The sequence below is a fragment of the Cotesia glomerata genome, unplaced genomic scaffold (genome assembly GCF_020080835.1).
Source record: "Cotesia glomerata isolate CgM1 unplaced genomic scaffold, MPM_Cglom_v2.3 scaffold_25, whole genome shotgun sequence".
Lineage (NCBI taxonomy): Eukaryota > Metazoa > Arthropoda > Insecta > Hymenoptera > Braconidae > Cotesia > Cotesia glomerata.
In genome coordinates this window covers 137667-150000 of record NW_025402996.1, presented here as the reverse complement: position 1 = coordinate 150000, position 12334 = coordinate 137667, and the positions used below count along the sequence as shown (strand labels likewise).

Here is a 12334-nt window from a genome sequence, read left to right as displayed (position 1 = left end):
CTTCAATACTCGCCATTTCAGCGAGTTTTCGTTGGCTATTATTTTTAAAAATTTTTATTTTATGTGTAAATCGTCACTAATTGTCATTCGTATACTCATGCATGAATGTACTTGCAAAGTCAACGTAATCCAATTACCACCAATTTATTTGTTAAGACTTATTTAAATAAAAAGTTAGGCTATGTTCTACAGCACGATGTTTTACTTTTGTTGTTTCTATCTCAAAAGCTCGAGTCGTACTGATGATGGAGACACTCTCTATTCTTGTGTCTTTGTCTACTTTATCAACTGCTGGCTACTTTATTTCATTATCAATAATTAACTTTTACTATATATAATTATACTGCATCAGAATTTTTATTTTTTTCCCTGATAGCCACCTTACCTATAACTTACTGTCAATCTACGTCCGCAATTTGAAGCAAACTTGACGGAAAGAGTTGGCAAAGCGACGATTACCTATTAGTTACCTATAACTTACTCTGCAAATAGACGTCAAAACTTACTGTACAAGTATTTCCGTCAAATTGTAGTAAAGTTGAAAGGAAATTTAACTACAAGTTTGATTGTTAACTTGTATTCAAGTTGCGGCCGTAGATTTCCGTCAATTTGCTTACAACTGTTGTTGAGTGAAGAATTACCGCGAACTTGATGTATAAATTAACCGTAACTGCTGGAAGTCAACACTTACTGAGAAAGCGCTGGCTATCAGGGTACTGCATCAGAATTTTTATTTTTTTGCTTCATAAATTTTATTTATCGATTTATTTGCCGTCTGAAATAATTATTTTCATTACAAATTTAAATTACAAATATTATCTTAAATCATTTATAGATCATTAAAGTTCAGGTATTGTTTTTTTTTATATAAATTGAATAAAAAGAGAAATTTAATTTTATCTGATGTATAGAATTGATTATAAAGACAAAGAAAACTAGAGATAAAAACTTAAAAGCTATTGAGATTTTTATTCCCTTAGTGTAAAATAAAACCATTATTTTTTTTATTATGTATGAGTCATAACCTTACCTTTTATTATCCTTTATGTTTATAAAATTATAATTTTTTTTTTTATTGAAAAATTTTCTAATATAAAAGTTGATTGTCAAATAATTCTTGACAAAGAAAATTTTTTATGAAAATTAATTGAGCAGTTATTTGATAATTTAAAAAATTTTCTTAACAAATTAAATTATGGCAAAAAAAATTGACAGGTAGAAATTTTAATAAATGCAATTTTTTAAAAATAATTTTTTGAAACAATTTTGTTTGTTAAAAAAAATTAAAAAATTGTCAAGTGACAGCTAAATGTTATCTCATAAATTTTTTCCGTAACCTGAAAAAAATTTAATTAGTTAATCTTTGTTATAAAAATTTTCCAATTATATAAAATACGTGTAATAAAATATAATAAAAATAATACCAATAAATATAGTACATATCTAACGGAAATAAACTATCAGTTCAATGGAAATAAACATAAACAAAAAAAAAGCCAAACTATCAAAGTAATAATTCATAATATAACTGTCTCTATTGTTTCAGTTTCAGTCTGTAAAAAATTATAAGTATAGTGAGGGACTCAACTCAGCAACAGCACTTTCCACACCATCATACACTCGTTGTTATTGAGTGAGTGTGCAACAAAAACAAAATATAGCAGTTAGAAGTTTAAACTGGCCAATTACAAGAGGCCGTTGAATCTGGTCAACCAATGGGACTAATTCCCGCTCGCAATGAGTATACATGTGTCAGAGATTTTGTTTGTCTGGTGAGGCTCTGGGTTGGAGCCTTTGTCCGAGTGTTGGTTCACCAGAATAAAAGGCAGCTGCTCCATAAGCAAACTTCTGGCCATCGGTTGTACTTGTGATCAGTGTTTGTGCGTTATACTTATTATTAAACTTTTATTGTTTTAACATTGCCAATATTCAGTAAATATATTAATAATTTGTCAATAATTGTATTAGAATATAACATTGTTATTATTGAGTATAATTATATTGAAGGTGACAAAGTTTGTAGTTACTGAGGTAAGATAATTTTTTTTACTACTAGGTCTAACAAAGAAAACATCAAAATATTATAACTTTCAAACTAATTACTTATAATTAATTTTTTTCACTTAATTAATTATTTTGAAGTAAGTTTATGTGTTTTTTTTAATTAATTTTGTTGGTGGTCATTTCCAATCCAGGGTATGAAAATTAATGTTTCTTTGTGTTATAGTACGACGCAAAATAAACACAAGCGCATTCTGCTTTGTGTGATAATACAAAAATAACAATGAATTTTGTTTATATTAGTTAAGTCTTTATATCTAAGATATCAGATTATATTCTTTGAACTTTTATAAATGCGAATTTATCAGTTTGATTTGTCATTAATTATATATTCTTAATTATTGTTGATAACTTCAAGTAAAACAATTTTATTTGTTGATATACGTAAGCATAACTATTTACAGATAATTTTAATAGTAAAATAGGCTAAAAAAAGTTATTATAATTATTATTGACATTAAAACTTAATTATCTTAATTAATAAAATTTTTAATAAATTATTTTGTTTTTTCAGATCAAAGATGGCAACTACTGCAGAGACGATTATCAACGAGGGTATGTTTTATTATTTAAAAAAAAATAGTTAATGATTAGGATAACAATGAAATTATTGTAATTATGCGTGAATATGTAAACCCATCTACTTATATGATGGATAAAAATGAGTATATAATGGTAAGTCGAGCGAGCTGTAAAATTGGAGGTTTTAATGATACTTGACAAATAAGCTATTGAGGTTGTAAACAATGATAGGTGTGTCTGGGGAATGTCTATTTCACATGGGTGTTTATGGAACCCTAACGAAGAAGCATCAACAACCGTATACTGTATCGATGGCCGGAAGTGTCAAGGGTCTATGAAGTACAACGGCTAATAAGTAAAACGATTCTATATAGTAACCAAACAAGAGGGATACTAATTATCGTTTTTCACATATACGAAAGTAAATAAAGAAAAGATATAATTGTGGAAAAAAAAAGAAGAATATTATTGTATGGATGTTGGAAAGGTCAAAGCCCTTGGGTCATGTCCTCGAACTCAAGAACTAAATTCACCCGGTATTTTACAATTGAGGTAGCACTGCAGCAAAGTTGACTGCAAAACGACATCCAGTGGTTCTCAAAATTAAATCCAGGACTTGACTGGAATAATATTAGTATGTAATGCTATTTTTGTCGTCCTTGAAGCCATGACTCATCTGCTGGGTTATTATTGTTGTTTTTTCAACAGGAACACTGTTAGTGATTCTTTAAAAATTTACAACCATAAAGGAGACATGAAAGAATGCAGATTCTAGATTAACGGAGAAATCTTTAGTGCGAACCGCGTTACTATTAAATTGATTTATGGCACTTAATTGCATTGATACTGAAGTGCATTTGTAATTCACTTTGTATGATACGAAAGCTGTTGTTGCTGAGCAACGTGCTAGTATAGGGTCGTCATGATGCGTGGGGTAACTCGATTTCAGTCCGCACCATATCCGTCAAGAGACGGATATCTCTCTCGTTCATTGGCCAACTAAAGGACAAGCACGTGTGTGAAATGTATTATATGAGCTCCGTATAAACACGAGGAAGAGAGGAAAAGCAAAACCAGCTAAACCTTTTTAGCCGTCTTTCAGACCTTTGTTCGATCTTGTTTTTTATTTCTTCCTTCTTTGTACTACACTAACATCTAAAGCAGTCTGTATATGTATGTAGTATGATCGGCTTTTGATGATACCTGGCTTGTTGCCGTTTTCGTTCAGCTTCTTAGTTTTTTTTTTCTCCTTTTTTTAATCTACTTCTCTCGTTACTTTCAATCAAAACATTCTCATAGACTGGAAATCAGATTCCAGCTTTTCTTAGTACAGTTTCAGATGTCAAATAAATATGCTAGTAACTTTTACTGCTGATAGAGAGAAACTTTTTAGGTAAACTTTATTTAAACTTCAGGATATTGGATAGAAAAAAAAATTCCACCACTTAAATTTTATATTGAGTGCACACTGAAAAATTCAATTTTTTTTTAATAAAATATCGGTGGATTTTATGGCTATAAATAATTGTACTAGCTATTATAATCTGGCCTACTTTGTTATAGAAATACGATGGTATAGAAAGCAAGGATTTTTCTTACAATTGTAAATATGGTACTCAATCTCTTAGAGTTTACATTAAAGCTGTATTTTAAACGTCAATACTTGAGAACTAAGAGGTGAAATTGAGGGTAATATTTTCATGTCAATAAAAGTAAAAAATAGTTTACCGGTGTTACACTTCTTATTAATAAATAAAATCCATTATTTATTCGACGGTTATATTCCAGGTTTTTACGATTAGTCATCCGTTTCTGCAAAAATAAAAGTAACCCCCGAGTTATTAAGAATTACGTCATCGTAAATTGTCGACAATATCTATGGACGCAATTTAAAGGACATAATCAAAACTTTACTCTAGAGATCGTTCAGCGTTGTGAATTTTGATTTTTAAAACTAATAATCTCAGAAGTAAATTGAGAGGTGGTTAATAAAACAGCCCGCATTGTGTCGAAATTATCTTACAGAGTACTTGGATGTGTAAATTGAGGGTAGAGGTACAGGTCTAGGGTTTATTTTATCACCTCAGCTTCAACACAACCATTCTGCACATCTACCGTAAAAGTAATACGTATGCGCACGTGCCTGACGGCCAGTCGAACAGCAAATACTTAAGTATTCAGTATAGCAGAGAAAGAAGGAAGCTAAATAACGACTGGTATATACTAGTACCTTCTATATATCTGCAATATTATCAAGGGTGAGAGAAAGAGTAGATATAGAGGGTAGTAAAAGAGGGTAGTGAGGACGGAGGTGGATATTGAGCGACGCCCGGCGTCGTAGCGCACCGTTTGGATCAGTTGCTATTCAGCCACCGCCCCAGGAACTAAATAATTTTTTATTCCTATTGCCGGTTAATTGTTTTTTAATAACTGACTTTACATTATTTATTCAACTAAAAAAGAAAAAGTCTTTTCTTTAATTCTATTGAGTAATTAGACGGATTTATTGTAATCATGCTGATCAATCTCGTACGTGATTCCGTGTTGCAGTGCTTCTGCCACAGCTGCAAGGCGCCTCTGAGCGTTGTAGGTGAGTGCAATGAAACATTTAATGTCAAGTAAAGAGGAAAAAAATAATTATAATAATCTATTTTCCCACACACAGGTTTTTCTTTGTGTCGGATAAATTTTATAGATGATTAAATATTTTTTTAACGCTCTTATTGTCAATTCATCAGAGATCAGTGTCTCTTGACATGATGTTTTACGGAATTTAATGATCCGTATTGTTATTATTATCATTATTAATAACTACGGTCGATAGAATTATAAATTGTCTTTGTCATAAAATTTATCGGTCATTTAAATAATAAAATAACTTGGAATTATGATGACTTCCGTATGTATCTGTAACTTATATTTTACCAGGTAATTTGTTGCAATTTTATCGCCAAAATTATACTTGAATTATTGCTATCAGGGCCATTTGCACGCAAATATTGTGTAAATATATGTATTTTTACCGTGCTCATTAATTCTTATATTTTTTATCCGCAGTATATACCGGTGGTGATCGATATATATGTAGCCGGTATCGTTAGGCCACCTGCAGTTCGATCAATTTACTCTAGGTATCCGTTGATAGTCTCTTGTATCTATTTTCTTGAGAAAAATTCAATTAATCCATTCAATCTACCGTGTTGTGATAAAAGATTAAATAATAAAGGGAGTAGGCGATAAAGAACAAGAAGATGAAGAAGCGGAAGAGAATGAGAGTTGATCGATGGAAGCAAGATTAAATTACTTTCTTCCAATATAACTCTATTCTAATTATAATTCTGGTTTACTATAAAATCACTTTGACATTTGCATTAAAAAATTTTTAATGCATATTGACGTGACCTCTCAGTTATGCATTAAGATTAGAATCGATTATAGCATCCGATCGCGTGATAGAAAGAAGAATTTCCGTTCAATTATAAAACTCTTTTCATGTATGCTATTTTTATTTTTATCTTCTCGTTACTCTGCAAATGTTGATGCTCATAAATATTTTTTTGTCCTTGACTGCTCATGATAAAACTGATCTTTTAGGATTGTAACTTGCTTATCCTTATACATATATGACATTACTCGCACGTGTTTTAACTCCCAGTTGATGTATTTCATGGATCAGGGTGCGGCCCAAGATGGCTACACATACCGGCTTTGATTTTAGCGGACATGTGACATGAATATCAGTCGATATCATCCTTAAATTGACATTACGTGATCATTTTTTTTTTTTACAATTCTTAAAACCCTGCGGCAAAAAAAAAAATTTTTAATTTCAATTCTGTTACTAAGCTGGTCACAAAAAAAGCAAACTACCGACGAAGAAACCAAGCGGAAAAGGAAAAGCACGTACTAAACAACCAAAGAAAGTTAAATTTATTAGTAAGTAATTGATAAACAAATAATTTAATTAATTTTATTTGTTTTAGTACACAGAAAAAAAAACTTCTTACACCAAAAAAATTTTAAGGAAGAAAAAAATTATTTTGGAGCAAAAAGAAATTTTCTTGGCTCAAGAAACTTTTTCATTCAAGAAATTTCAATCCTTAATATTTTCTTGAGCCAAGAAAATTTACCCTAGAGTCAAGAATTTTTTTTTCAGTGTACACACTTTATTAAATTGCAGTTCGCACGACTTTAATTTACTTAAATGATAAAATATTTAATTATTTATTGCATTGACACGGATAACTAGACATAAGAGGATTGCATTTATTTAATATAGCCGTCACGCATAACTGGCGCCTCAACGTAACCGAGGTGTATGACCCTTGACACAAGGTTGAGACTCTGAGTCGGCTAACTAAAATAATATATTTAATATATATACATATATGTGGAGTACGAGAGTAACTGAAAAATATACACCAGCATATACATTTATGTATGTGTATATGATATCAAAAGAAGAAGGGAGCGGAAGAGGACTATACGATAGTGGCGACGAGGGTCTGGTGCCTGGTCTGATACGATAGGGGTGCGTGTACTCGACTCTAGACGTCGCGGCGCCTAGAGACAATCGCTCCGTCGCCAGATCGATCCTTCTCGTTTTCACGGCTGACTCATATTCTTCGCCCTGCACATAGCAACCCGCCGACTGACTGCCGGCACGGGTAAAACTCCTTCTCATTAGCTCTCGCAATATGAGGGCTGAAAAACAAAAAGAAAATAAGTAAGGAAGGAAGAAAAGAAGGAGTTAAGGAAGAAATAATGATGATGGTGTTGTTAGAAAAAAGTTATCATTAGAGGAATTAGAGAAATAAGAGTAATCAGATACTTGACTTTGGATTATTTGATGATAATAATAATTTACAAAACAAAGATTAAAATATTATCATAAATTACAATGCATGATTTATCCGAAAGGTTTCTTGTTTTATTATAAATTAATTTATGTAATTTTAATTAATTGATTATTTTTTTTTTTTTAACCAGCTACTGAAATCCGGTGTCAGGAGCAATCAAAGGGTGGATTATGTTACGAAGTAATTTTGGCTGAGCCAACTGGTGCTAAGCGTGCACCATCACCGCAACGTTCCCAGCCATCACCAACTCAACAGTCGGCTATCGAGGAGAAGTTGAAAGCTGCTGAAGAGAGAAGACTCTCTTTAGAGGCACACAAATTGGCTAGCTTGGCAGCACAGCTGAGCAAGATAGAAGAAACTGCGCGTAAGAAGGATGAAATTACTGCTGCGTTCATGACTGCTACTCGTGAGTCACTTGATGCTAAGATGAACAGCTCTGAAGAGAAACGTGAAGCTCATATGAGCGAACTCAAGAGCAAGCTAAAAGAACATGTAAGAATTTTTTTTTTTTTCAGTCTATAGTAATATATTTTTTTTGCTTCTATAAATCATTTATGTACGGTTTGATATTTTTTTTTGTCATAGCTGGAGTCAGTTGAAAAGACCCGTTTGAATCTGGAGCAACAGACTAGAGAAGTGCGAGCCGCAGTTGAAGAAAAACTCAAGACTGCTGCTGCACAGCGTGATGAAAATATTAAAAAAATGCTTGATCGTCTTAAGGAGCACGTTAGTATTTTTAATTAAATATTGTGTTTTTCTTTGTCTTTAACTATTTGTTTAGTAACAGCAGGTTATAATAAAAAATATTGATTTTTAGGAGGACCAAGTTATTAGAGTTAGACAAGGTATGACTGAGCGAGCTCAAAATTTGGAGACTCAAATTCAGGGTAAGCTAGATCAAGCTCGCGAACGTCGTGAGATTCGAGAGCGAGAGCAAAAGGAGAAACTTCGTAATCACGTAAGATTTATTTTATTATCGAATAATTATTTATTTTTCTAATAAATATAAATTAAATATGACTAATTTATAATTGCAATGTCGATCTGAATAATCAGAATACGGTGAAGCTAGCGAGAGTACGCGAAACCGCAGACGTTATAGCCATGAGGGAGCTTGAGGCGAAAAAACGTGAAATTGACATGAAGGTCTCGATCGCGGAAGAAAATCGACAGCGTGAGATTCAACGTCGACTTCAAGCTATTCGCCAACATGTAAATTCACAAATTGAAATGCTTAACACTATTATTTTTTATTTGTTCAATACCTCCACAGTTATTTTTTATTTCATTTTAGCTCAGCACAAGCTTCAATCCTACATTTGTTTCAGTATTAGAATAGTTATTATTATTAGATGTAATTTTTTATGACTGTCACTGTTTTATTATATTTTTATTTTTTATTTAAAAAAAATACAGTTTGAGTTTGTTATAAAAATATTTTTATAACAAATTTAAACTTAATATTTAGAGCAGATAATTTATTCAAAATATAATTTATTTACTTATAACTAAATTTTGAAATTAAAATTAAAGTATTGATATAATTTTTAATTGAATAAATTGTCGAACGTTTTTAATTGATATTATTTGTTAGTATTATGTGTATTTTGTAAATTATTTTGAAAGTTTACTAATTAATTTTTTTTTTATCACTTTTAAAGGAGAGGCGCGCAGAGCTGGTCAGACAAAACAAGCAAAACAAAACCAATGGGGCGGATCAAGAAGTAAAATCAGATGAGAGTGCCTTAAACATTAACAATGAAACTGCTAGCTCTGGTTAAAAAATGCTAACATCAATTTTTAATTATAAGTATTTATGATACTAATGAATATCATCTGTCATTATAATACCAATAACGTTAAACGTTAAAACCCTGTCGAACATCATAAAATTAATCAACGGTAGATATTTAAACGAAGAGCCTATACGCGAACATTTCATGATAACAAGTAAACAATATGTTCGTTATAAACACAGATAATAATAATAAATAATACATCTATAAGAACATAATAAATTTAACTGCCGAAGACTCGTGAGCTTAATTTCGCTTCGTGCCATTTTTCTCGCGGCTCAATCGAAATTTAAACTTACTAACTTTATCCGAGTCTTGCCTACTGCGTCAAGTCGAGAGTTCAAAATAAATACTAATAAATGAAGTAAAAAATAGTAAAAAAAAAAAATATAAAAAAAAAATTAATTAAAAAAAAAAAAGATTAAATGAATACTTATGGTTGCGATATAAAATCCCCAGTAAGTTTTTATTAATTGGTATAAAAAATTGTTATCATTCATAAACTATGTTTTTTTTCTCTTTGTGCCTATAATAACAAAAATGCGCTGTGTTCTTTCGCTATATTATTAGTTGGCTATTCGATAAAAAAAATTGAATTATAACGCTCGATGCGTATAAAAAAAATAATTGTAATATGTACTTTTAAATGCTTATAATATTGTTTTTCATCATTTTTTATATGTTTTAAATATAATAATAATAATAATAATAATAATGTTAATATGTTGGCTTTGATGGTAAAAATTTAACACAAAAAATACTTATTCAAGAATTGCAAATAATTTACAAATATACTTATGAAAACATTGATACTATTCTAACATTTTTTTTATATCACAGTTATCACATTAATATTTTGCAATTCTTTATATAAAAAAACAAATATTCTTTGATTTAGTAATCATTCATCGCTAAGATTAGATATAATAACGTTAATACAAATATAATTTGAATAACGAAAAAAAATTTTTTATGGGGAAAACGAGATAAATGTGCGACAATGTATGTATACTAAAATCGTGTATACAAGTGATAATCGTATGATATGTGTCAGCGTATGAATTTATAACAAAAAAAAAAATTATAAAAAATAAATGAATTGTGGTTTGTAATGTAACAATGCTTTATGCAGTTTATACTGAGCTTTATGAAAAAGTTATAAAATCATTTTGTACTCGATAATCGCGATAATATTGTGCTAATGAAAAAAGATTATTACAAAAAAAAATTAACTTATAAAAGTATGTAGCCTAATTAAATATAATAATATTGATGCTTCTGTGATGGATTCACTGTCTAAACAAAAGAACAAACAAACAAAAAAAAGGAACAAATATTTATTAATAAAATTAGTAAATGAGAAGTCATTTTTAACATCATTCGCTTGTAAGCAAGCACTAAATAGATTCAGTGCCTGAATCTTTATATTATATTGTGGAGTACATTCGCACAATAATATATAAACAGCTTTATTATAAATAACTAATAAAATGAATTATTTCCCCATTTTCAAATGGATTATTTTTATTCACCTAAATCTTTACTTTTCATATGATTTTTTATCCTTAAAAACTGGCAAATTAAAGTAGTTATTCTTGTGAGCGTTAATATTATGCAAAAATCTTCGGTATGGTCTTTTTTTCGAATAGCTAATGTGTTTTCATAATCATAGTGAAATTTAAAAACTGTTGAATCAATTTATGCACGCATTAGTTTGCAAATGTATTTATTGTCTAGCATCAGAAACAAATCGCTAGGTCCAACATGGATTTAATCTCTGAAAAATCTTGAATTGTAATAGGGCTATTGACATCATTTCCATGACTCACCATAGTAACTATCACATATTTTCCACTGAAATAATAAAAATCTTCTTTGGAATAGCGGTACGAAAAAAGCTTTATTCATGAAGACGTCATGGATGGCTTTATAATTATATAATGCATCCAGACGAAATGATCTAGCAAATGTGATAATGATATAAAAAAATCACCTTTTTAATTCAACTGCGAAAGCTGATAATGGTGTCTAGGTGATTGAACTAGCAGCATATCACAGATGTTTTGAAATTGTGAATAAGCTTTTATAGTTCGGTTGCATTATTAATACAAAATTAAGTTATGATTTGCACGTTAAATACGCGAATAAAAAACATAAGTGGAATTCCACTATTGGAGACAAAATGCCATGATTTTAAGTATTTTTTAATATTTTATTCTCGTTGAATGACAATATTTTAATCCATCGTATGCTGTTGGTAATAAGTAATATTAATAATTAATTTTTCAATAGTGTTTAGTTGACTGTTTATAGTTAAGCAAAAAACTATTTCATCAGTCGTTTAAAAAAATCAAGTCGATAATATATAAGGAGTAAGTATTGATATAAAGAAGGTATAAGATTTTTTATACATCAAAAAAGATTAAATAACGAAAAAAACAAAAATTTTTTTTATACGAAGTTAATTAAAAAAAAATCGAAGAAGTCCCATAAAGTGAAAATCCAATTTTAGTGCTTAAAGCAGCGAAAAAGACTATGAAATTTTTTTATTAACTTTCAATATTTTTTCCAAATTCAATGAAGTTAAAGTATCTTAATTATTGGAAAGTTATAAGTATTTTTTAAATATTTCATAAAAATCGACAAATTCAGTACGTGTTGAGATAGAGAGTTGAAAATTTACATGGATATTTCTTTCTGTATCGGTTACAACTGGTCAAAAAATCAAAATAATCGAAGGAGATCACCGACAAAACGTCGTTGAATTGATATTGAATGACCCATATGTATTTATTGATATTCAGATCTGTCAATAACTATGATAATGACTTGGAATATAAACTTACTTTTTTTAACATATATAAATAAATATGCTGGAATTAATTTAAAAATTTAGAAGACAAAATACTAATTAGACTTAAGAAGAACATTGAGAGATTTTATCTAGTTGATTATTAAATATATTGAGATCATTATCATTAAAAAAAGTTAAAATAATTTCAGAGCATTTAAATGGCAAAGTTTTAATCATCAGACCAAAGGCTATTTTTCTAGATTTTTTTCCAGTAGTTTACTTCTTTTGATAGCGCAGTTGAC

General features: G+C 29.7%; 1 protein-coding gene across 3 annotated transcripts; it reads left to right on the top strand.

Moving 5' to 3' along the window:
• Window positions 1-1773: 1773 nt before the first annotated feature.
• LOC123274185 (histone-lysine N-methyltransferase, H3 lysine-79 specific) lies at window positions 1774-9612 on the top strand. Of its 3 annotated transcripts, none has more exons than XM_044741699.1 (7): window positions 1774-2031; window positions 2576-2616; window positions 7573-7934; window positions 8028-8168; window positions 8260-8400; window positions 8499-8654; window positions 9104-9612. In XM_044741699.1, the coding sequence occupies exons 2-7, from the start codon at window positions 2583-2585 to the stop codon at window positions 9221-9223; spliced, it is 954 nt and encodes a 317-aa protein (XP_044597634.1). In that variant the 5' UTR covers window positions 1774-2031; window positions 2576-2582; the 3' UTR covers window positions 9224-9612. The 3 variants fall into 3 exon arrangements, with proteins under 3 accessions (XP_044597634.1, XP_044597633.1, XP_044597635.1); XM_044741698.1 differs by lacking the exons at window positions 1774-2031; window positions 2576-2616 and adding exons at window positions 4960-5173; window positions 6430-6519; XM_044741700.1 differs by lacking the exons at window positions 1774-2031; window positions 2576-2616; window positions 8499-8654 and adding exons at window positions 4961-5173; window positions 6430-6519.
• Window positions 9613-12334: the final 2722 nt, after the last annotated feature.

Bases quoted from the DNA above. Each gene is read 5' to 3' on its own strand.
- LOC123274185 (XM_044741698.1), top strand. From the start codon at position 5,098: ATGCTGATCAATCTCGTACGTGATTCCGTGTTGCAGTGCTTCTGCCAC. The intron at 6,520-7,572 runs GTAAGTAATTGA...TTTTTTAACCAG, and splicing joins AAAGAAAGTTAAATTTATTA to CTACTGAAATCCGGTGTCAG. The intron at 7,935-8,027 runs GTAAGAATTTTT...TTTTTGTCATAG, and splicing joins AGAGCAAGCTAAAAGAACAT to CTGGAGTCAGTTGAAAAGAC.